This window comes from Pituophis catenifer, unplaced genomic scaffold, assembly GCF_029215685.1.
Source record: "Pituophis catenifer annectens isolate HBS135680 unplaced genomic scaffold, rPitCat1.0.hap2 SCAF_6, whole genome shotgun sequence".
Classification (NCBI taxonomy): Eukaryota; Metazoa; Chordata; class Lepidosauria; order Squamata; family Colubridae; genus Pituophis; species Pituophis catenifer.
This window is the reverse complement of record NW_027256886.1, coordinates 81096426-81122762: the sequence shown is the minus strand read 5'-3', so window position 1 is coordinate 81122762 and position 26337 is coordinate 81096426. Positions and strand designations below refer to the sequence as shown.

Here is a 26337-nt window from a genome sequence, read left to right as displayed (position 1 = left end):
TTGGAGAATGGCAATGGAAGCTGTCCACTCTTACGGGCTGGTTATATTTGCATCTGGTATCGCTGAACCTTTGGATCTTAAAAAAAGTTTGGTTTTAGATCAGAAGGTCTTATTTGGAGTTGTTGTGAATGCAATATCCATTTATGTGATACTGTTGCACACTTATCAAAGAATACACCAAACATTTATTTATCAGCATTACTTTTGATCTGGTGAATAAAGATATAAACTGGCTTGCAAATAAATTGAGATTGATCAGTAAAAGTAGGGAAGATTCTTGAGACCAGATTCTATTCTGAAGAATCATGAATACCGTGTTTCCCCGAAAATAAGACCCAGTCTTATATTTTTTGAAACCCGAAATAAGCTCTTGGCCTTATTTTTGGGGAGGCCTTATTATTTTGGGGTGCGTGGAGCAAGACTCCTCTTGCCGTCTTACCTGATTTCCAGCTCTGTTTCCCTAACCCTAACCAGAGGAAATGGCGGAGACCAGCTGCTCATGTGTTTAAATATTTTCAGGGAGGGCTTATTTTCGGAGAGGGCTTATTTTAGCACATGCACTTATTTTAGCACGATTGGGCTTATTATCAGGGGATGTCTTATTTTTGGGGAAACATGGTAACTTTCACCTCAATAAACTAGAATAAATATTTTTCATCGTTCATACTAAATGTTCCAGTTTGAATCTTGCATCTCACTTAATTCAATAAAGGTGCAGCTATATGTTTCTCAGAATGTGAACTATATAGAATTCTTCTTGAATACACATATATGGGGACAGTGTAAGGCAAGCTATCCTCACTCAGACCTAGACCCCATTTGTGTGTGTAGACTGTCTAGTGCTTTCCCAATGTCTTGGGCTTCAGTGCCCATCACATAATCAGCTCATATTGTTGGTAGCAAATTATTGTTGTAGGTTCCAGCAAGGATAATGTCTATGAAGTACTTGGAAAGTTTTAGGGATTTTTAGCCTTCTGATTTGGTGAAAAAAATGTATGCATGTCAAATTGTTTGAATCAAACATGTAAACATGTTACTCATTCATTATATATGAGACTCTTGCTCAGCACTTTTATTTAAAGGGCAAGGGGGTGGGATTCAACTGGTTCGCACCACTTTGGCCGAACTGGCTGTTAAATAGCTGGCTGGCCCCTCCCCTCCCCGCCCCTTCCAGAAGTCCCCACGTGCCCTGTTTTGGCTCCCAGGTAAGTGCAGGGAGTCCTCCCCCCCGGCCTATTTTTGCTCCCAGGGGGGTGGAGGAGGCTGAGTGCTGCCTGTCACACCCCCTGGCCACACCCACCATGGCCATGCCCACCCACCCAGCCGGTCATTAGGGTAGAGAATCGGTTGTTAAATTATTTGAATCCCACCACTGGTTAACATGTTGGGTTTGATGAAATGCTAATTGTGGTAGGGTGTTTAAGCTCTTTGAGTTTTTGTTCAGCAGATTATGGAATGTCTTATCAAGAGTTGAGGGCAATCATGGTTTCAACAATTTGTTTGTCTTTTCCCCCTCCTCTCCTTCTCACAGCAGAGCAGCAAAAAAGGCTTAGTAGCCTTGCAGGTATGAAGCCCCAAATATTGTTATGCTGTTTCCAGCTGTTGTTGTTTCTACTGCTCTATTCAGTCAAGTGCTTTTTATCTAATGGAGTATCATTAGTGAATCTGTAAAGGAAGAGCTGCAATTCAAGGGTAGAGGAATTGTACTTGGGTTCAGCAACTGTGACATATTTATGCTACTTTTCTCCGGAATTCCACAAGGCAATCTTGGAAAAAGAAGAGACCTGGCCAGAGGTGGGCTGCTGCCGGTTCAAGTGAACCAGTAGTTCCAACCAGCGGCTGCCCCCCCTGCCCTGCCTAGCACTATCCCGTCCTATATAATTGGTGTACGTTTGCTGCCACGCTCACATTTTCGTGTTCTGGGCGAACCGGTTGTTACACTATGTGACGCCCACTTCTGGACCTGGCCCACCATTTCAAAAGAGCTTGAAATATCCCCCTTATCTCAAAGCCACAGACCGTGAAATGGCAGCGAAGGGTCCTCTTTATTTGATTATACAGATTTTTGCAGCCCAGTTCTGATAGCCCAGCCCCAATTTTACCAGAATGACTAGTCTGATACTTTTCTGCATTAGCATCAGGGGTGCTATTCAGCAGGTTCTGCCAGGTTCTGGAGAACTGGTAGCAGAAATTTTGAGTAGTTCAGAGAACCGGCAAATACCACCTCTGGCTGGCCCCAGAGTGGGGTGGGAATGGGGATTTTGCAATATCCTTCTCCCAGGAATGGGGAGGAAATGGGGATTTTGCAGTATCCTTCCCCTGGAGTGGGGTGGGAATGGAGATTTTGCAATATTCTTTCCCCAGGAGTGGGGAGATAATAGGGATTTTGCAGTATCCTTCCCCTGGAGTGGGGTGGGAATGGAGATTTTGCAATATTCTTTCCCCAGGAGTGGGGAGGGAATAGGGATTTTGCAGTATCCTTCCCCTGGAGTGGGGTGGGAATGGAGATTTTACAGTATCCTTCCCCTGCCACGCCCACACCACTCCCACCAAGCCACGCTCACAGAACCAGTAGTAAAAAAAAATTGAATTCCACAACTGATTAGCATCCAACATTTAAAAATAATCAAGAATTTAATATTAAGGTCATATTCAAAAGCAGATTCGAATCAATCTTTTATTGGTTTAAAATGTTTGTTAGCTGTTATTGAGGGGAACTAGTCCAGATACATAAAAGTAGGTTAGAACATTCAGCTAATCAGCTCTGGGATGGATTTGCTCATGATACTCTGGGATGAATGCAGATTATATTGCATGGACTGCGTAAATTTAATTTCCATTTAGAATACTGTTCTTGAACTCACCGTGCATGTTCTTAAGCATGAGTATGTTGCTTTTTTCCCCAGTGCATGCTACACTGCCTTATCACTGTTTGCTGAAACTTAATACATTTTGGATGAGTCAGCTTATGATCCTTCTCCCTTCCGGAAATCTTTCCGGAGAATCTGGTAGAGGTGGAGCTTAAAGGCTGCTGCATTGTAATAACAGTTACATTAAAGTAGTTAACTACGATTCTGTTGCTAAGCCTATGTGGTGTTTTTTTTTTTATTATCTGAGAATCAATGAATAAGGTCCCAAAGTTTAAAATAATATATTCTGCAAAGTATCTAGAATGCACTGTTAAAGGAAATATGGAACACTTTCTTTTCTAAAATTCCTTCTTTATTCAGTCCTATTGAAAATATAAACTCTTTTAAGCCAATAAGATACTTCATTTGTATTTCTCCAAGGTTCTGATGTTAAATATTTTGGGCAATGGTGAAAGCCCAAGTGACTCCTGCTTTTGTTTACAGATCCAGTGCCTGATCCACCAGTCGTTGAGAAAGTAGTTAGTATATCTCTTCGACAAAAGTTAAATCCAAGCAAAGAAGATGCAGTAGAGGAAGAGAAAAGAATTGTTCATAATTCTCAGCCTATGGCTGATGATTCTCTGGATTCCATAGGCATTCCACTAAGAGTAAGGAAATATTTTCCTGTTGCATCAATTAATTCCTGATTGTCTATTTTTTTGTTACTGTCAATTTTCAGCACATAAATTGTTTTGTTAAATTTTGTCCTGATGTAAATCCATTTAGCATTTGTATACTTTTATGAACAGTATAGTAGGTACATGAAGTAAAATATTCTGTCTTTTAAAAAAATTCCCTAAAGTTTCAAACTTTGGAATCAGATAATATTGTCCATGATGTGACATTTCTCTTCTAGATTTTTCAAGTGGGATTGCTTAGCTTCTCTTAGCTCCATCAGGAAGTGTCAGGATGGGGCCCACAACACCCACCACCTGATGGATCTGATTTGTTTGGGTAAAGACCGTGGTCTTTGAACCAATCGCTTTCCTTCTTAACATACAGCAATGCAGGAGGCCATCACAGCCAAAAATGGAGCCCAGGTGGGCCATGCGCGGCTCTCACAAGCTCCATTTTCGCTGGCAGAGTGCTAGCAAAGCAAACTACTAGTAAAAGTGGCATTTAATCACATGAGTGACATCGAGCTGGGCACACCCCATGGCCACATGCCCCCCTCTCACCCTGATGTGGCCCTCAATGAAATTGAGTTTGACACCCCTGATGTAGACTAACAAAGAGGCTGCCTTCTCCTCCAACAAAATCCTGAAATAATTAAAAATTATTTGATTGATATACCTATATCTGCTCTGACATTTTCCCCTGCCCTTCCGCAGACAGATGGAAGGGAAGACAGAGATGAATCTACATCAGAGGTCTTCAAACTTGGCAGCTTTAAGACTTGTGGACTTCAATTTGTAGAATTCTCCAACCAGCTATGCTGGTTGGAGAATTCTGGGAGTTGAAGTCCACAAGTCTTAAAGCTGCCAAGTTTGAAGACCTCTTATCTACATAAATGATCAATGCCTCAGCAGCTATCTAGACATCTAGCCATCAATTTAATCTAGACTTTTCTTTGCTAGTGCCACCTAGAGATGGCCTGAAATGCATAGTAAGTGCATAGTAAACAAGCAAAGGACAAGCTGAGGAACATTCCTTGTGCAGCTGCTACTGTGGCAGATTCTTCTCTTAGAAGTATTCCAGCACGATGAAACATGGCAATTGTGTCAGAATTTAGGAACAGTTTCTGGCTGGCAGCTGGTATGCGGAGCCTGGCATTTATTCCATTTATGGGGGAAAGCTCTTGATATCATCTTGGATGAATCAAAGAAACAAAAGTCACTTCCTCTAATTAAAAAAAAATGAATTTAAACTTAAGGTGCTACTTTCCTTTAATTAAAATTGATACACATTTGCTCTCTAAAATCTTCCACAAATATGAAAAAGGGAACCAGATTTTGGAACCCTGTCACCCAAGCATGAAAAACAGCATACTGGTGAGCTACATAAAACATTTCAATCCCTAGTACTTTAGGTAAACTTAGTCTAAATTGTACAAATCCTCATGAAATTTAGTTATCCTTCAACATAAGCCTCCAAAGACTATAACTATTAATTCAAACTACCATAGATGGTTGTGGGTATGGAGGTTGGTGGTCAAAGACTAAGTCTGGAAATTTGTTTTGGGGAGAAGAATGCTACCGGTATTTATAGTGTTGCCTTTCTCAGGACATCAAAGTTTCTCAAGGCCATCAACCATCCAATCAGCTATGGAGATAAGTGTGACAGAGCCATGCCATACAATCTAGAAACTGATCATTGTTACTGTCAGACTGGCCTAGCTTTCCCTAGAAAGAACAACCCTTGACTCTAGGTTTTAGAGAAAAGGTACTTTTACTAGAGATGCTGAGGGCAGCATGGATGAGGCAAGCTCTGAGGAAAAACATCGCAAAAATCGTATATTGAAAGCAATCCCCAATGTCCAACACCCCACTCCCCCAGGAGAGCAGTCCAATCAGGTCCTGTTCTGATGTTTTGGAAACTTGGTGCCTCAGGCGCCGGTGTAAATTTCTTTCTCAGGACTGCCATCCTTGAAGCTCAGCAGATGGCTCATTTTAGCACCTCTGGTTCCTGTTAGTGTCCATAATCCCCAATTTTCCATTGCATTCTTTCACACCTCCAGCACGCTTCCCTTCCCAGATTCCCCTCCCCCCTGGTTATGGCAGTTGCCTGCGAGCTTCAAAGAAAGTGAAGATGAGCAGCTGATGGTTATTTTGGTGCCTAAAACTGATGCTGTCACAAGAGCTAAACAGTGTTTAATGTAGCTCAACATATAGAATTTGTTCAAAAAGAATTCGGATGCTCTTTGAATGATCATCTGTGAATTCAAAGTTTTCCCCACTTGCCTATAGGAATGATCGACCTTGCTTTCATATGCTTGGTGATCATCCAAAGTTAGTGGATCCCTGCCTTGCTAAATTACATTCTCTGAAGATGATCTGAAAGATTCCACACAGATTATTGCCCAGGTCTAGAAACCCAAAGTATGAATTCACAGATAACCACTTGAAGATCTACAATTACAAGTAATCAGTTCTTACAACAGCTACACCAATTCACATTATTTTAATGTGAATTAAAATAATGTGAATTATTTTAGACCCAGTTTTTGGTCCTAAATGTATGTGATAGCAAGTCTGCCTGTAGCACCAGTGTGAAGGTCCATGTAATATGTGTTTATTGGCTCTTTTTACATTTGACTTTCTACTATCATAGTATTAATTGGGTGAACTAATCTGACATTGAATGTGCACTTTGACAAATCAGCTAAAAAGAATACAATCAGTGTGAGAGACCATGAACACTAAAGATTTTGATTTTAGACAAATCAAATGAAGTAACATTATTATAAGTAGTCAACAAACAACTTGAGAAATAACAAGAAGTGGACGGCATTTAATGAAGGGGTTTCAGTGAAATCTACAATGTTGTGGAACCTGTTGATGGCTCTCGAGGTTCTGCTGGCTGTCCTGGTTGGTGCTGTAGCAACACCTGCTGGAACTCCATACTTGTATTAGAATTACAGTAGCGGCCAAAATTGTGGAAACCTTTTGAGAAAACTATTTTTTAAAACTAGCTAATAACACCGCTTTGTTTTGGAGTAGCACCATAAAATTATATATCACTGGAAAGATAATTTAATCAAGAATGTAATGCAATAACTTCTATGAAGGATTTGCTATTAGAAGAGCAGTTAGAGTATAAAGAAGAAAAGTGAAACACATAGAAAAAAAAAGAGATGTGCCAAAATTATCACCATAGAAAAAATGAGATATACAAAAATTATCACCATGTCAGTTAATACTTAGTTGGGTAACCTTTAACATGAATTACGGCTTTATAACGTCTTCCCATGGGGTGAACCAAGTCTTTTAGTTCTGCAGCTGTTATAATGTGAAACCAAGATTGAATGGTTGCTTCTATTAACTGGGTTTTATTGCTGGGTCGCTTCTGACTAACAAGTTTCTTTAGTTGGCTGCATAGATTTTCAATTGGGTTAAGGTCTGGGCCTATTCCCAGGCCACTCCAGCAGTGGAATGTGATTATCTTGAAACTCCAAAAAAAAAAAAAAAAAAAAAAAAAAAAGGTCGAGTTATTAGCCATCAAACCTCAAAAATACACTATTCCCAAAAAGTTTCCACAGTTTTGGCCACTACTGTACATTGGCAAAACACCACCATTAAAACTGGAAATTTAGGACAGCGTTGCCTCCCTAAAACTCCCTGCATCCCATACATTACTTGCTTGACTAATCACCCCAACAGACCAAAACAATTTACCCCACAGTTGGACAAAACGGGTCTTTTGCATCCACAGGTTTGCCAGGGAGACTATTGATGAGCAGAACCTATTAACATAAAGTAATAGATATAAGATACCATAACTTGAACGGGTGTTTAAATCTTTTCAAATGCTGTGTTATCTTTCTTTTTCAATTAGAATTCAGAGCGATCCAAGGACTGGTACAAGATAATGTTCAAACAAATCCACAGATTGACAAAAGGTATATCTAATTTAAAACATTCTATCTCTCTAGTTACTTGTTTCGTTTGGGATGGAATAGCCTGGTTTTGGGGGGGGGGCAGCTAAAATGAATCCAGGATGTGGCTTTAAACTTTCTTCCTAAGAAGTCTTTCCCCCCCCAACCTCCCCCCCCCCCCAAAAAAAAAACCAGCTACTAATCCTGAGACAGAAGTCTCCATAGCTGCCAATGGAAGATTCTCTCCCAGGCTCAGAACTTATAGCAAGGAGAAGCAGGATTCGGACCAGGGTCTTCCCTCAGAAGTGCATTGTATTGCGTGCATTCACACATACTCTTGGCCAATTTGCAATTCAACGTATGCTAAAACTACCACATTCCAGCAAAAAGAATTCTCTTCTCCTTGGAAGCATTCTGAAAGCAAATCCTCTTTCCCTAAATTGAATCAGAATTGATAACAAAACCGCAAGATTTCTGTGCCTATTAAATTTAGCACTCAAGGGCTGGTTAATTTGAGGCAAACCATTCTGGAAATGTGTGAAACACACTCTGTGCTGATACATTTTCCCATGGCTGATCTGGAGGGGTGGCAGCCTAAGACTAAATGATGCATTTTTGAGGGATGGCAACTCTATCCGGGCACGTGAGCATTAGGAGTTTCCTCTAATCCAGGGGTCAGCAACCTGCGGCTCTGGAGCCACATGTGGCTCTTTCACCCCTCTGCTGCGGCTCCCTGTCACTCAAAATATGTGTCACAACCACCAATGTGCGACACCCGCTGGCACTCAGTTTGAGCTTTTCAACCCCTGGTAGGCCAACCATGGATAAATCCAAGAAAAGAAAAGTTTAATTCAATTACATATGCTAGTTTTGTGGCCGCTCAAGAAATAGTCAGGTACAGGAAGGGTTTTGTGGCTCCTGGTGTTTTCTTTTCTGTGGGAAATGGGTCCAAATGGCTCTTTGAGTGTTTAAGGTTGCAGACCCCTGCTCTAATCTATTCCACTCCATTTACGGTGTATCTTTCCTCTCTGTTCTTTTTTTCTGAAATGTGCTCTTCCTGCACAGACCCTCCTGAAGAAAACCCTTATTGCCCTACCTACATATTCCCTGAGCTTCCTGCTTTTCAACCCAAAAGCAAAGGTACCACAACAAGAATATATCTTGTTTTTCGTTCGGCTAACCATGGTTTAATCTGTCATACTACAATATGACTCATTAAAAAATTGAATGCTATTCCGAATGTCTCCTTGTTTTGTATTGATGGAGACCTTCCGCTCCCTCTTGGGAGCAGCGGATGATAATATTAGTAGCAAAGTGGGTTACAAAAACAGAATGGGATAGGAAATTGAGAAGTGATGAACTTCCTCCACTTAAGCATGGCTGCTGTCCAACCCCACTGCTTTTCTCTGCTGCAGAACAAAATCCTTATTCTCCTACTTACCAGTTTCCTGTGTCTACTCCTAGCCCTAGATCTGAAGGTAATTCGTTAAGATCAATTGACTTTCGCTTTCGTACAAGCTTTCCGCTTTCTTAATTTTCCAGCCAGAGTTTTCGTAGCCGCCAAAGTCTCATTTGCTGTCTTTTAATTGTAGTTGCTTTTTTTGCTCTTACATGCTCGATGGTAGAACCTCTTTATTAGCTTTGCTTCGCTTTTTTTCAGTTTTCTAATCGTCCCCTAATTAATACTGTGGAGCTTGGATTTTCTTTGGCTTGTGTTGTCAGTTCAAGATAATTGAATCCAGGCATCTGAAATCACACAGCACATGGAGACCAGTCCACAAAGACATACGTTTTTATTAAATGGAATGAAACACCTTGAATGCGTATTTGTCAAGGACTCCTTTCCAATGGTGAAATGTAAAATTTGTTACTACCGGTTCTGTGGGCGTGGCTTGGGGGGGTTAATGTGACTGAGTGGGTGTGGCCAACATTTTTTTTTTTATTACTTTTAAAACCATTTTTTTCTACAACCTCTTCGGCTGAAGAGGTTGTAAAAAAATGCTTTTAAAAGCCTCTGACGATCCCAGCTGAGTTGCCTGATCGTCAGAGGCTTTTTTTTTTCTTTTAAAAGCCTCTGATGATCCCAGCTGAGCTGCGCAATCATCAGAGGCTTTTAAAAAAACGTTTAAAAGCATTTTTCGGCCGAAGAGGTTGTAGAAAAAATGCTTTTAAAATAAAATAAAAAAAGCCTCTGATGATCGCGCGGCTCAGCTGGGCATGGAGGGGGGGGCAGGGATTTTTGCTACCGGTTCTCCGAACCACCCGCCGCCATCGCTACCGGATCAGGTGATCCGGTCCGAACCGGGAGCATTTCACCCATGCTCCTTTCCCAAGGCCAGTGTGGCAGTGATGGTTGCAAGATCCAGCATGTTTTGTGTGTCATCCACACCTACAGGACAGTGTTCCCTATTAAAAATCGTATACAGTATTCATATCTCCGGTGATCTAGTTTCTATGAAATAACATAGAATTGCATCCAGTTTTGAAATGGAAAGTTGTTATTCATAGCATTCTTCTGGATAGAGATGAAATTATGGCATCTTATACTAGAGGATAATCCTTGGAAGACTTAAGCTTCTTTGAATACTATTGGCCTAGTGCAACTTTATAATATGTAGACTTCAACTCCCCAGCCAGCCATGGGAAATTCTGGAATTGAAGTCCATGTGTCTTAAAGTTGTCGTAAAGTTGCCAAGATTGAGAATCTTGGTGCAAGAACTCATCTTACTTCGGTCAGTAGCATTTGCATAGCCATCCACTTTCAGGATTCCTTTGCTTTGAGACCTCTTCTGTGGATGAAAAAGATTGAATGAGAGCCTTCTCTGAAGATTCAACTTCATGAATTTCCTTCATTTATCTTCAGAGTGAACAGGTGTAGCTGATCTTAGCAGTGGCAGTCCCCACATGAATTAGGAGCAAGATAAAATTGCCAGATCTAATAAGTCTTGGAAATTGTCCCATCCCTTTCTACATAATGTACCCTTTCAGATCCTTGAAAAATAATATGATGTCCTCATGTACTGATACTGCCCAAAATTGCATTTGTTTTTTTAGCAGTCATACCAGTGTGTTGACTCATATTTAGCTTGTAAGTGATCAACTGCAATTCCAATGTCCTTTTCACTCATACTGTACCCCATACCATGTTTCTTTTGCCTCTGAATAACTTTGCATTTATTGCTATTAAATTTATATTCAATGCCATTTTCAACCCACTTCTCACAAAAATCTATCAAGATCATTTTGAATTTTGTTTCTGACTTTCTTAGTCTCTTGGTTGCTCCCTCCAGTTTTCCGATAAGTTTTTTCCTGTACCAAAGAGTCATATGGCACTTACATTATACCTCTCTCAACTTGATGAAAAGCCTTTGATGAAAAGCATTCTGGGTGGAGTTTCAGGCCGGTTATGCATTAAATATACAGAAATCTCACCCAATCAAACTTGAATAACTTGCTAATCAGAATGTCATGCACACACTCTGTCAGATGTTTTACAGCATTTCCACATTGTGTATAAGTCATTTAGCTGATCCAGAAATGAAATAAAATTAATCTGACAAAGATATGCTGCATTGTTTTCTAAGAACCTAGGCACCAGTGGTATTATGGCAGATTTGTGTAATAATCTTCTCAGATAAAGTACCGCCTAATAAAAACACTTGTCTAGTTACTTAACCAGTTGTGGTTGTATGACTAATCCTAGAAGTATTGGAGAAGAAGCTCTCCTCTTAACAGGTCCCATGACGATCAGGCCTTGCTTCACTGAATTCAGAAAGCAGGTACAACCCTTGTCTGCCCCTCATTTTATTTTCATTTCAGATGACATCCATTCTGCGATTGCTTGGCTGAGGTCCTTGCTAGGATCCCTGGTGGAATTGTTTTCAATTCCTAAGTCTGCTGCTATCATTGCTTTAAGAAGCTTCTGCTTCTCACATTCCTTTGCTTGTGTAAAGACAGGAATATTATTATATGGCATGACTGTATCAGATCATGGGGGTCTGGAGACTGACCCAGGTTCTTTGGCTATCAGCAGAGAGATTGGTGATCTTTACAGCAGCAAATGATTAAAGAATGCACTTGTAACTTCCAGTCCTATGGGCATGTTTGTAACATTTATTGATCAGGTCTTTGTAAATGTTATTTATTTATCAAATTTCTACATTGTCTGTCTCACCTACAGTAGTGACCAAAATTGTGGAAACCTTTTGGGAAAACTGTATTTTCTAAAACTAGATAATAACACCACTTTTGTTTTGGAGTAGTACCATAAAATTATATATCAATGGAAAGATAATTTAATCAAGAATGTAATGCAAAAACTTTTATGAAGGATTTGCTACTAGAAAAGCAGTTACAGTGTAAAGAAGAAAAGTAAAATACATAGAAAAAATGAGATGCACAAAAATTATCACCATAGAAAAAACGAGATACACAAAAATTATCACCATGTCAGTTAATACTTAGTTGGGTAACCTTTAGCATGAATTATGGCCTTCCCATGGAGTGAACCAAGTCTTTTAGTTCTGCAGCTGTTCTAATGTGAAACCAAGATTGAATGATGGCTTCTATGAACTGGGTTTTATTGCTGGGTCGCTTCTGACTAACAAGTTTCTTTAGTCGGCTCCATAGATTTTCAATTGGGTTAAGGTCTGGGCTATTCCTAGGCCATTCCAGCAGTGGAATATGATTATCTTGAAACTCCAAAAAAAGTGGTGTTATTAGCCATCAAACCTCAAAAATACATTTTTCCCAAAAGGTTTCCACAATTTTGGCCGCTACTGTAAGTGACTCTGGGTGGTTTGTAAATGGCTCCTTAGCCTGAAAAATTCAGTGTTCAGATGCAGGCTGGAGGTCCATGGATTTATTCTTTTCTGATTTTGCATCAGCCCTGCTGTGCAAAGTACCGGTATATGTTTTCAAATGTGAGGCAGTGTTGTTTTTGCTAATTGTAGACCATATTTGCTAAATTATCTTGTATCATGAGAGTTTGGAAGGTTTCACTGAGGGATTATGAAGAATCTTTCCCTAGAGATGTTTTGATACACAGATCGGGAAGTTTAGCTGGTGAAATGAAAATATTTAGAGCATGTGAATCATTACAAGGCAGGAGGAGAGTAAATGGAAGATTTTAGTTGTAATTCCAAGGCGTAAGATCATGGGATATATTAATTTGAATAAGCAAAGACCTATGGAGTTAGCAATATATTTTTAGTGTTCAATTTAAAAAGTTGGGATTGGAATATTAACTTGCATTTTCCATTCCCAGGTATTTCCAGGCACCCTTTATTATTATTATTATTATTAAGGAAGAATGCTGTGCTTCTGGGAAGGTTGATGTGATAGATATGTATATGATTTCTGTAAAAATAGTTTAGAATATGATTTGAATGAATACAGCTGCAAACCTGTGTGTAAATCAATATATATTATTAAATGCATTCGGACTGAATTTTGAGGACATGTCCATAGGATTGGATTGTAATACTGATAAAGGGGCCTGGTTCACATGCTATATTGCAGTTTAATGGAATAGCCGAATTCATCTGATTTGATTTGGTGTTATTTAAAAAGCACATCACCATAGTTTATTCATAATCTTGGTTTAATGTTACACGTAAACCAGATCTCATGCAGCTGCCCCCTTGAAGCCTTCATATATCTCCTCTGCTTATGGAGAGAGAAAGGCCAACTCCTGGCCTCCCCTGTACAGATTCAAAGAGATTCAAAGAGTATTAGGACCAATAAATGTGGTGACGTGAAAACTGTCCGGGCATTCAAGAATACATGAATACTGAATATATTTAATTCTGGGAGGTATGAATAACCCACTCATATATTCCTTACAATGTACTGATGGCTGCTTTTGCATAAAAAGCGCAGTGTTTTTGTTATTAATCAAACTACCAGAAATGATAATAGAATTTGCACTTGGATTCATAAAGTGGCAGAAGGGGAAGCCATAGTCATAAATATATAATGGAATATCTAAACAGATAGCAAATTATGTTTTTTTCCCCCCAGATGAAGATTCTGATTCATATTTTCCACAGGACTCCTTTGGCGAAGAAGGTAAGTATTTGAACATTGAAATGAGTTATATGAAGTGCTAAAGGTTGTATGAAAGAGAAAGTTACACAATGTGCTGAATGAATCTTACTCCAGTTGAAAAACCCATTATCTACCCAGAATACAACAAACCTTCATGTTTTGGGATATTGGTGCCTTTGTTCTCCGACAAACACATCTGACCTTATCCCTTTGCAGTAACAGCACAAACTTCAGTGCCCCGTTCCAAGAGCGAGAATGATACCATCAACACAGACAAGATAATGAAGAGATCAGCCACCTTGCCGTTGCCCGCTCGTTCTTCATCTCTTAAAGAGAGGTAATCACAGAAAAGAACAATTGAAGTAGTAGCTCAGGTTGTGTTCTGACCTAGGCTTCACAAAAGCACGAAGCAGACTCCTTGTCCCGACAAAACCCCTTTTTATTAAGCTAAGGTGAATTCCTCTCATTCACATCCAGCAAAGTCCCGGCAAACAGTCTTTCAAGGGAGAATTTACAACCACAGACCTCATCAAGCTTGGAGAGCTGCCAGGCCGATCTCATCCAAACGCAACGCTGTATAAGAAAATACTTGGCAAGGAGACTCTGAGAGTCACAAACAGATCTTCACACTAATTAAATGAACTAATTGTCTCCTGCAAACACCACTCCCCTTTTGCTTCTATTTATTTCCTATGACACCATCCCCTTGTGCTTTTACTCCTGACCTCTTGACCTCTGTTCCTTAATTGTTCCCTTCTCCTGGCAGCTCTGCACATGTGCACATTGGGAACAGGCTCCAGCTGTTCTTCAGCCCCATTTATCTCCGACTCCGAAGGTAGCTGATAACTGTTGGATGGCCCTGGCCCCATCTCTGCCTCTGATGCAGAGCACTCATCAGACTCCAGAACTGGCCCATGTTCCTCCCTAACCTCCTCACTGTCCGAGTCTGCCGCCAGCTCTGCTGGCAGGCCACAACAGGGTGATGCAACAAGCCAGCAAACAAACAAACAAGCCAGCAAACAAACAAACAAACAAGCCAGGTGGTTAAGATGCTGCCCTAGAAACTAAGAGACAATGATTTCTAGTCCTGGCTTGTGTTGAGTTGTGGGAATCAATGAAGAGGCAGGATGACAGGAAGTAACTTCAGCTCTTTATTTCAAGTCAGTAACTTCTGCAAAGGCTTAGCCGGCAGCGCTCCCTTTTAAAGGGAGCTGTCCACCGATCCAGCCACTGACAACACTTTACTTTTCCTACCATTTGAATCTACCAATCAGCGGCGAGCATGCAAATGTCCGGCTAAACCTGGACCTGAGTGAAGCCAACATCCCTGGCTTCACTCGCTATTTACATATGTAACAACTTGGACATGAAAGCTGGTTGGGTGACTTTGGGCCAGTCACTCCCTCTCAGCTCAACCTACCTCACAGGGTGGTTGTTATGGGAAAAATAGGAGGAAAGAATATTCGGTATATTCACTGCCTTGAGTTACTTATAAAGTAATCCGAGCAGAATTAAAAAAGAAAATGAAAAATAATAAACTGAATTGAAAACTAGATTTTCTATATCATTCACAAAGTAATCTTTAGTAAGCACAATTAAATTTTAGATAGAATTTGTATCCAAGTAAGCATATTTTGAATTCATCTTGTGTTCTGTTTGCTATGGCACAGAGATTTCTTAAAATTCTATATATTGTCATCCTATCTCATCCCCAATCAATTACTGATGTAGCTAAGAACAATCTTTAAAAGTGTCATTCTCTTGACCTAAGACTTATCATGTAGACAATCTAAAGGGATGACTTTAGGAATGATGCAATGAAGGGCAACAATCTGCTTGGCTCCATTTTAAATAAGTGGTGTCTCAAATGTCATTTAGCTAAAAATTAGGAATTGGCTCAACTGAGGTTCCAAACTTTGCCAATTACTTTGGTGTGCGGGTGTGGGTGTTTCCGGGGAATAGAGCATTTATTTGCACGGGCTCATTTGCTTTTTATAATGAAAAAGAAGAACAAACCTATAATACGAGCCAGTAGTGTGCTGCAGCTGCCAAAAAGGCCAACACATAGGCTGTATAAACAGAGGGATAAAATCAAGGTCACGTAAAGTGTTAATACCACTTTATAATGCCTTGGTAAGGCCACACTTGGAATTCTGCATTCAGTTTTGGTCGCCACGATGTAAAAAAGATTTTGAGACTCTAGAAAGAGTGCACAGAAGAGGAACAAAGATGAGTTGACTGGAAGCTGGAAGCTAAAACATAACAAAGGTTGCTGGAACTACTAGTCTGATGAAAAAAAGGACTGGGGAGACATGATAGCAGTGTTCCAATATCTCAGGGGTTGCCACAAAGAAGAGGGAGTCAAGCTATTCTCCAAAGCACCTGAGGGTAGGACAAGAAGCAATGGGTAGAAACTAATAATATTGCTTAACGCCTTGTAAGCCGCCCTGAGTCTCCGGAGAAGGGCGGCATATAAAAATAAAATAAAATAAAATAAAATAAAATAAAATAAAATAAATAAAATAAAATAAAATAAAATAAAATAAAATAAAATAAAATAATAAATAAATAAATAAATAAATAAATAAATAAATAAATAAATAAATAAATAAATAAATAAATAAATAAATAAATAAAAATAAATCAAGGAGAGAAGCAACCTAGAACGAAGGAGAAATTTCCTGACAGTGGGAACAATTAATCAGTGCAATAACTCTTTTCCAGAAGTTGTGAATGCTCCAACACAGGGAGTTTTGAAGAAGAGATTAGACAACCATTTGTCTGAAATGATATACAGCTTCCCGTCTGAGCAGGGGGTTGGACTAGAAGACCTCTAAGGTCCCTTCCAACTCTCTTATTCTATGTGTAAATAATAGTTCTACTAAAGCTTACAATGTTCCTTAGCAGAAGGCATGTATATATAAAGCAGTGTTTGTCAGAGAATGGAAATGAGTGTTGAAAAGAAATTATAAATTAAAGACATTGATAAGACTTTGGTTTGTGGTTTTGCAGCATTTGTAATAAAAGAATGATGGTTTGGAGAATTTGTGAAAAAAATCATTCCGCAAACAAATTAAATTGGATGAAGCTTTCCCTCTTTTTTTTTTTCCAGCTTCTATAGAAAATGTTGATTGCTGTGACCTGAACTGTTGCACTTTATTTTTTTTTCCTTTTTTTCTTTTAAAGGAATGATTGGGAGCCTCCAGACAAAAAAATAGACTCGAGGAAGCACTGGGCTGAACCTAAAAGCATTTATGAATATCGTCCAGGGATGTCCTCAGTTCTGGACAATGAAACATTGGTAATGGTAATTAATTTTGATTTTATTTTTTTGTGCATATTTTCCATTGGGCTCTGTGGATTTGGTTCCTGCCTGAAATAGTATCTCCTGAAAGCTTGCAAAGAAACTGCAGTGGTGGGTTTCAGCAGGTTCTGACCAGTTCTAGAGAACTGGTAGCGGAAATTTTGAGTAGTTCGGAGAACCGGTAGTAAAAATTCTGACTGGCCCCGCCCCCATCTATTTTCTGCCTCCCAAGTCCCAGCTGATCGGGAGGAAATGGGGATTTTGCAGTAACCTTCCCCTGGATTGGGGAGGGAATGGAGATTTTACAGTATCCTTTCCCTGGAGTGGGGTGGGAATGGAGATTTTACAGTATCTTTCCCCTGCTATGCCCACGAAGCCACACCCACAGAACTGGTAGTAAAAAATTTTGAAACCCACCACTGAGAAACTGGTCAAGAGGTCATGGTTTTAGAGTAGAAATGCCTAATGAGGAATTGTGTGAGGTTTTCCCCTTGGGAGGAACCTGAGAAGCCATGTTCCTATGTGGAGACCGCAGATTATGGGGCAATGCTTGATAGGCCTTCATGGGACTGATTGCCTTTCACTGCATTCTGAATGAGTAGTAAGATAGCCCTGCTGCTCTCAATCCCTTATTGAGTCACTACTACATCACAACTGGCAAGGGCAGGAAGGAAGAAGAGGGAGAGGCAGTTTGGCACACTGGCAGGCAGGCAGGCAGGCAGGCAGGCAGGCAGGAACCAGCCCCTCTCCTATTGGGAAGACGAGTGCTCCTTGTGCTACAGGTAAATTATTTGTAAATATCATTACCATTCAGATAATGAAAATACTGCTGTTTCTTCATTTCCATGTGAATAAGGGAAGACTTTCTCTCTTTTGTGCCAACTTTTTTTTTGCTGCAGGATCCCAGACCACAAATAAATCAATTATCCAGTTTTTCCTGAATGGACGGAAGGGAAAAGATGATTTTTTTTTCCCCTTTCTCTTCTGGCTACAGCAGCCAAACTACTGGGGAATAAAACATTATTTTCACTCTCACTGTTCATCTTCATATAAAATGGAGGGATATTTTCCAGGGGTGAAATCCAGCAGGTTCTGACAGGTTCTGGAGAACCGATAGCGGAAATTTTGAGCAGTTTGGAGAATTGGCAAATACCACCTCTGGCTGGCCCCAGAGTGGGGTGGGAATGGAGATTTTGCAATATCCTTCCCCCAGGAGTGGGATGGGAATGGGGATTTTGCAGTATCCTTCCCCTGGAGTGGGGTGGGAATGGAGATTTTGCAATATCCTTCTGCCACGCCTACCAAGCCACACCACACCCACCAAGCCACGCCTACAGAACCGGTAGTAAAAAAATTTGGATTTCACCACTGATATTTTCCCTCTTTATTAGTATTTTACAAGAGACATTACCAAATACGCACTTCTTGAAAAGATCAGGACAGGTTTTATTTCCTAAAACTCTGTATATACAGCAAGCTGTAAGAGAAGGAGGAGTCAACTCAGATTGTTAGATGGGCTGTTAATAAGCCAGTCCAAAATCTGGCTTATTAACACTGGTAGGTCAATAAATAAAATATATTCTTAAGCCTTGGGTGATGTTTCTACATGCCCCAGCTTCTAAAAGCGAGCTACTTTTAAAGAACAAGATCATCAGAAGTTTGTGCAATCAAGAAAACAAATCTCAGATTCAAATTCTATGAAAAAGCTCTACCAAAAAATTGGCGGTTTTAAAAAATTCTATTAAAAAAGCTTGGCTGTATTTTAAAACACGAGTAACAAATCTGTGATTTATTCCCCCTGCAGTGTGGCCACTAGACTAGTTTCCTTGACTGTAATTTGGTGACCAAGGGGAATTTTAAAAAATAGAATGGTTTGGAAGAGTTAAATTAGATGCAGTCACTGAATATATATCACTTTGATGCAGTGACAGAGTTGTCAATAACAAATTTGGCATCTGTTTTTATTGGCTAACCTCAATAAATTGTGGGAATGCTGTGGACATAATAACACTGATTTCAGTTAAGCATTCGGCAAAATTTCCTGTTGAATCTGAATTAACAAACTAGTTAAATATGACCTAGATAATATCACAATTTTGAATCCAGATTTCCTTTAAAAAGGTTTGTTGTTCAAATGGAGGGGGTTGTCACATGTGGATACCCAAGCTTTTAAATGTTGGGTAACTATTTTCAACCTGGATAACAACATGGAGAGAACAGGGGTGGGTTCTACTTACCTTTACTACTGGTTCGCATCGTGCCCGCGCAGATCACTTCTGATGACGTCCAGATCAGTGGGCGGAGCCTCCCACCGGTTTTACTACCGGTTCTTACAAACCGGTCCAAACTGGGGGCAACCCACCACTGGCAGAGAATACTTAACAAATTTCCAGGTAGAACAAATTTGAACAGGACTGCTACAAGACACAAACTACACTCAAAATGATCTTTTGAATTGTTTCTTAGGAATTTGATTTAACAAACAAATGTGAAGCATTTTTCTAAGGAAATATCCAGGAATAGAATTTGATATAGCTAGCTTGCTAGTAGCACTTGTGAAGAGCATCTTGGAATTGGAATTGATAATCAGGTTAATATGAGTGTGATATGGAAACAAAAGACATTGCTAACCTGGGACTGTATTAGCGCCACTCTACATATTCTGGGTTGGTTGCACTGTATCTTATATACCAAGGCTGTGTCTTAAGAACTGTTTCATGTATTCTTTATTTCTTGTACAGTGATTCTAAGAACTGCATGTCATTAATTTTATATTTTTTCCTTAACATGGAATACAGTAGCAAAATATGACTCCTTCTTAACTGTCATATTGTTCCTGGTATATCCAATTTAGATATACCATTCTTAATTGTTATTTGAATTCTTAACCCATAATTATGCATGAAATGTTGGCAATTTCTTAAGAGTAGAAGCTTTTCACTCTCTTTTTTAGGAAATTATCTGTTTCCCTTAGCAAATTCACCATTAACACCTCTGCTGTCTAAATGTACCCTCTTTGGAGCAAGATTTCCCAACCGTGGCAACATGGACTCCAAGTCCCAGAATTCCTTTGCCATCATGGTCATAAAAGTCATTAAATGGCCATAGTTCCCCACCCCTGGTGTAGATTTTTACCTTTTCATGTGCTATTTTTGAGACAGGCCTTCTCACTTACCTTATGTGCTGTTAAAGATGCCATGCTCTATATAAATAAGGTAATATGTTGCAGTGGGAGTGGAGTAAAAAATGAATCATGTTCAGAGAATGATATTATCCAGCAGCTGAGGAAATAGAAATCTTGACTGTTTTAAGTAAAGTGAAATCTGTTTCAAGTAAAGTGAAATCTCTAATCTTTGGAGATTAGAGATGGAATTTTAGACTTTGTTCACATGTTGTATTAGTAGAAGGATCTGTCATGTTGATTCCTCTACTCTTATTACTGTTGACAATTCATAATCTTCCAGTCATTCCCCCATGTATTTTTGTTTTTGCTTAGCCTGTGAAGTTGTACCACTAGAATTCTGGAGGGAGTGATTATTTAACTTGAAATGTACATTGAAGTTAAATATGCAGGAAGTGATAATTTATTTGTTTAATGAAAAGAAGGACTAAGGGTGACATAATAGCAGTGTTCCAATATCTAAGGGTTTGCCACAAAGAAGAGGGAGCCAATCTATTCTCCAAAGCACCTGAGGGTAAGACAAGAAGCAATCGGTGGAAACTAATCCAGGAAAGAAGCAACTTAGAACTAAGGAGAAATTTCCTGACAGTTAGAACAATTAATTAGTGGAACAACTTGCCTCCAGAAGTTGTGAATGTTCCAACACTGGGACTTTTGAAGAAGAGATTGGACAACCATTTGTCTGAAATGGTATACGGCTTCCTATCTGAGCAGGGGGTTGGACTAGAAGACCTCTAAGGTCCCTTCCAACTCAGTTATTCTGATATCTCTTATTTCTTTACCGCTTTTCCTGTTTTAGAAAAATAACACAAATATGTGAATAGGTTACTTTTTGTTAGGAAATACCTTTCTTTAAAGACAACAATGCACTCCCATTTTTTGTTTACTTAGAAATGAGTGTAACTAAACCTATTCCCAGTGAAGTATGAATAAGATTGCAAATTGTTATTAAAATTATGGGTGTGACCTTCCAGTTTGATAACTAAGAAACTATTGAAAAAAAATTACAGAATGTGGCACCTTTAACAGTCTTCCTATGCATTCTTTGCATAATATTGTCCTTCTCTTTCTTCCACTCTTATATTACCAACTCTTTAGCCTCGGGATATAAGCTCAGAAGATATAGATTTAAAGAATGAGCCTTGGTATAAATTCTTTTCGGAATTGGAGTTTGGGAAACCGGTAAGTTGATAGTCCCAAGCATTAATAAATAAGATTTTGTTATGGATTTCTTTTCCATCTTCACTGTATGCATAGTGGAACAAAAATTAACTCATCCTGGTTTAGCCAACTTAATTATACTGTTAAAAAGAGTTATTATTGTATAAGCTATAGTGTGTGTATCTTTTGGGAAAATCATGCAGACCAGGTTTTGAAAATCAAACTGAAGGAATATCAACAAATTTGTAACTATAAGATACTATGGATGTTTTCTATAGGTCTTCTAGAATTACATTTCAAGCTGTAATTTGATTCTACAACCATGAGGAGTAAATTCAGTTACCTTGTTTTTCCAACTCGTATGCTTTTCAAATTTTGTTTTTGCTAACAAGTAGGAAGGGAGAACATCAGAAAGTATTTTCATTTTGAAGTTCTCATTTTTATCTTGTATTGAATGAATCGGTTAGTTATAGAAGGCCTTATATGAGAGGACTGCATGGATTTTATGTGGGATATATTTTCCAAAGGAAAATGTACCAATTAAAGGTTTCTTCCAAAAGGCAGTTCAATAATTGAAAACATTATTTGGTGAAATTTAGTTGTTGATTTACTGCCTTTCTTTTTATGAAGCTGAAGGCAATGTACACAGAGCTGGGCTAAGACAGTGGTTGTCCCAGAATCACCCAGTGCAATCTGGGCTTAATGCTTCCTTTATCTCATATGTTATTTAGTTTTATAAAGTGGCAATTTTTTTGTCAAAAGAACAACACAAGAAAACGCACACAGTGTTCTGTATAAATCAGACTGGGAGGCTTAGTTAATTCGTATTGATTCTTTGACCAAATGGAGGCATTTGGTTCCTTTACTTGGTGTCTGCTTTTATTTGTGGAATTGGTATTGGGCAACACATGGATAAGATTTTCAAGTAAGGCAAAGGTTTGTTTTTACCCTTCTTAATTGACTCATATTTTTATGAACTGGTCTGAGCAATAAAGTGGAGGAGGGTCAGATATCCATTGAAGATGAGGCCCTTCCCAGGAAGGCTTATCCCCATGCAGGGGTGGGCTGCTGGGGGTTCGCAGGGGTTCTAGGAGAACTTCTAGCTAAGATTCTGTGCAGTTTGGAGAACCCCCAAATCCCACTCCTGGCTGGCCCTGCCCATCCTGCCTCAGCCCTCCCAGGAATCCCCATGTGGCCCGTTTTGGATGCAGGTAAGTGCAAGGCACACACGGAGGCTCAAGGAGGGTGAAAAACGGGCCTATCGGAAGTCCGGGAAGACCAGAAACGGGCCTCTGGAGCCTGGGGGGGGGGATTTTTGCCCTCCCAGAGTCTTGAGAAAAGCCTCCAGAGCCTGGGGAGGGCAAAAATGAACCCGGTCGTGGTGCAGGAGACTGACTAGGCCACGCCCACCATGGCCACACATACTCAGCAACCGGGCAGAGAACCCCTTGCTAAAATTTTTGAAGCCCACCCCTGTCCCCTCTAAAGACATTTCCTCAAAGAAGAGGCTTTTAGCAAGTGCTCTCTGGATATCCTATTGGCTTATTTTTAAGTAAATGTAAATAAAATGAAACCAGATTTGGAATTCGTTCTGCCAAGAACCCACTTGTTACTTTTGAAGAGTGGTGAAATTTTCAATTGAGGGCGGGGTGGGGGGTGGGGGTGTAAATCCGTCACTGATATAAGTGGAAAATTATGTCAGATTATTCACTATGATGAATGCAAGGCAAAAGGCTTGAAAATGAACCACACAGCCAAATTATAGCTAACAGCATTCCTTAAAACACCCAATTCCCCAGCTCCATCGTCAGCCATGGCACAAGGCATCAGTATTGCTTTTTGATAAAGGATAATACTCGCATTGACTTCAAGAGCCATAAGTACCGTGTTTCCCCGTAAATAAGACCTCCCTTGGATAATAAACCCAATTGGGCTTTTGAGCACATGCACTAAAATAAGCCCTCCCCAAAAATATTTAAACGTGTACACAGCCAGTCCCCGCCATTTCCTCTGGTTAGGGTTAGGGAGACAGAGCTGGAAATCAGATCAGATGGCAAGAGGAGCCCCATCTTTTTCCATGCGCCCCAAAATAATAAGACCTCCCTGAAAATAAGGCCAAGTGCTTATTTCGGGGTTCAAAAAAATATAAGACAGGGTCTTATTTTCAGAGTAACACGGTAGCTTTTTGAACAACAGAAAGCTAGAACTTAGCAAACGGAGAACATTTTATACAGCAGAAAGATGGAAGTGGCAACTGAATATTGAAAAGCTGAGTTTGACAATAAGTACTAATCCAGTATTCGTTAGAGTTGTGGACAGCAAGGAAACCAGTACGCACTTTGGTATAAACCGAGTAGTTTTCTTCACTATATCTAAAATTCTATATTGCTGTGCAGAAGGATCCCTGTTATTCAAGGAACAAAGTAATAGTATTTGGATATTTTAACTGAATGTAACTGAATTAGTCTACATAAGAACACATGTTGTTTAGGAAAGCCAAATTATAAGATGAAATGGTCCTCTGTGTAAGACCCTTTTTAACCTCCCAGAAGAAACTGGGTAGAAATATCTTTTCTTTTATGTACACTGAGAGCTTATGCACCAAGACAAATTCCTTGTGTGTCCAATCACGCTTGGCCAATAAAGAATTCTATTCTATTCTGTATAACATTATATTTCATAAACAACTTGTAAAAATTATCGGCACTGTATATTCCAACCTGGAAAATCTGAGGGCAGGTTGAAGGTGCAGAACTCCAGATTGAGATGGATGGAAATTCTATTATTTTAATGAATTTAAATCTCTTAAGTCTGAATGAATTGCATCAAAAAACAATGAAGGAGCCTGTTGATTTTACCTTTTCAAACTCTGGAGAACTTGGTAAAGTGCCAAATGCCTGAAGGATGACAGATATTTCCCTGTCTTCTGTAGAGGCAAAGGAGAACTCGTGGAACTGCCAACCGTTGCCTTTGAAACATTTATTTTCATTTGGTTATATTTGAGTTTTTAATATACACTAGTGACCCGTAGTGACTGTTGCCAGAGGGGCAACCATCTAAATTAACTGAAAGAAAAATAAATAAACAAACTGGAGAACAAAAAACTTCAAACATTCATATTTGTTCATTCTATCCAAAACGATATTTGTCTACACCAATGTAAACAATGGGAGAAGCTTTGCTAATGTAAATTAAGAAATAGAAAATAGATTTGAATAAAACTATCCAATGTATAGTTTTTCAAAGCTCTTTGCTCTTGGGTTGATTCCTCATCCAAAATAATTTCATACACTTTTAAATATTATTATTATTATTATTTATTACATTTTTATACCGCCCTTCTCCCGAAGGACTCAGGGCGGTGAACAGCCAGGATTAAAATACATACAAAATGAAAATTAAAATAATTTAAAAATAATTAAATCAATTTGACTTCCCAATTTTAAAACCCCTTACCCATAAAATTAATCAATTAAAATTTTAAGGCAGCCCGGCTTGCTGAAACAAAGTCTTCAGAGCCCGGCGGAAAGTACGGAGGTCTGGGATCAGTCGTATCCCTGGGGGTAGCTCGTTCCAGAGGGCAGGTGCCCCCACAGAGAAGGCTTTCCCCCTGGGGGTCGCCAGTCGACATTGCTTGACCGACAGCACCCTGAGGAGACCCTCTCTGTGGGAGCGTATTGGCCGGTGGGAGGTTATCGGTGGCAGAAGGTGGTCTCGTAGATATCCAGGCCCTAAGCCATGGAGCGCTTTAAAGATGAGAACCAAAACCTTGAAGCGCACCCGGAAGACCACTGGAAGCCAGTGCATCTCGCGCAGGAGAGGTGTTACATGGGAGCGTCATGTATGATTGACCCAAGAAAGGTATACTTTGGTTTTCTGATATTTTCAATAATAAAGTTGACAATCTATTGCACGGTGTTATGCCAACAGTAAAATTCATAACTTAAAACCATTGAGACAAAATGAATAACTGAATGCCAACTGGAAGTGGTAAAATCTATCAATGATTATATTTACTTCCATGCACAATTATTACATATTATGTAATTTTAGAAAATATGTGGGCCTTATCCACTAAGGCACCAGGTTAGAAGCTGGGAGATCATGAGTGCTAGTCCCACTTTATATACTAAGCCAGCTGGATGACGTTGGGCCGGTCATTTTATCTCAGCCCTAGAAAGGAGGTAATGGCAAACCACTTCTGCAAAACCTTGTCAAGAAAACTGCAGATAGTTGCCCAAGAGACAATACTGACATGAAGGCACACATATAGATCGAAAGAAAAAAAAATCCAAGTGAGATTATCTTTTGGGTTGATTTTTCAGGGCTTTCATGAATTTTATGCCCATTTATAAATCCCTAATCCTTTTCTCAGAATGTTTTCTACTTTCAAGAAAAAGTCTAAAATATTATAATTTGACATGAGTTTTCAGAGATATTTACTTTGCTATCACTCGTGTATCCTCCCAACACTAACCAATCTGTATCACTGCCGTGCACCCCCAACCCCCCATGTCATCCCTCTGTACAGCCTCTCCTTCCCCACCGGGCAGAAACCCCTTACCTGTCTGCTTGCCTAGAACTTCCAACTTCCTGCTGGCTTCCCCATTGATTTTCTTTGTGTAAAGCTGGCAGTGGAAGTGATGATCACATGACTGCAGCTGACTGCAGCAGTCAAAGGGGCTACAACTTTTCCAAATTTCAATTCCATAGGAATAATAGGTCCTGGATTTTGGATGCTGTAAATTAACCCATTTGAAGTACCTTGCTTCAAAAAGTGTTGCCCTGTGATGCACTTGAAGGTTACAAACAAACACAAGATTTTTACAGTACCCTGTTTTCCCCAAAATAAGACATCCCCTGATAATAAGCCCAATTGGGCTTTTGAACGCATGGTAATAAGGCCAAGCACTTATTTCAGGATTCAAAAAAATATAAGGGTCTTATTTTCGGGGAAACATGGTAGTAGTGTAACAGTAGATTGTAAAGACTTCAGTAAGTATTAGAACTATTTGTCAACATTTTTAATGGTGGCGATGGATGGGATTTGGTAAAGCTTATGGAGAAAGGATCCAACTTTCAAGTAAGATAAGAGACAACCCAAGATTTGATTATTCAGCGAATTTCAAAACCAATTCTATAAAATACTTCCACCAGAAATAACTGCTTCATCCTTAAATCTGTACAATCCTTTATCTTC

The 26337-nt window shown here is 39.5% G+C and overlaps 1 protein-coding gene across 27 annotated transcripts in view; it reads left to right on the top strand.

Annotated features, from left to right (window-relative positions):
* Positions 1 to 26337, top strand: part of SORBS1 (sorbin and SH3 domain containing 1) — an 88713-nt gene that overhangs the window by 32258 nt on the left and 30118 nt on the right. For 10 of the 27 annotated variants that reach the window (XM_070946143.1, XM_070946137.1, XM_070946152.1 and 7 more), the window contains 9 exons: positions 1532 to 1564; positions 3354 to 3517; positions 7404 to 7467; positions 8509 to 8583; positions 8859 to 8921; positions 13465 to 13512; positions 13708 to 13828; positions 16678 to 16798; positions 21075 to 21158. In XM_070946143.1, coding sequence (XP_070802244.1) covers positions 1532 to 1564; positions 3354 to 3517; positions 7404 to 7467; positions 8509 to 8583; positions 8859 to 8921; positions 13465 to 13512; positions 13708 to 13828; positions 16678 to 16798; positions 21075 to 21158 — 773 coding nt within the window. The remainder of the gene's footprint in view (positions 1 to 1531; positions 1565 to 3353; positions 3518 to 7403; positions 7468 to 8508; positions 8584 to 8858; positions 8922 to 13464; positions 13513 to 13707; positions 13829 to 16677; positions 16799 to 21074; positions 21159 to 26337) is intronic. The other 17 variants (XM_070946161.1, XM_070946154.1, XM_070946160.1 and 14 more) reach the window with 10 other exon arrangements.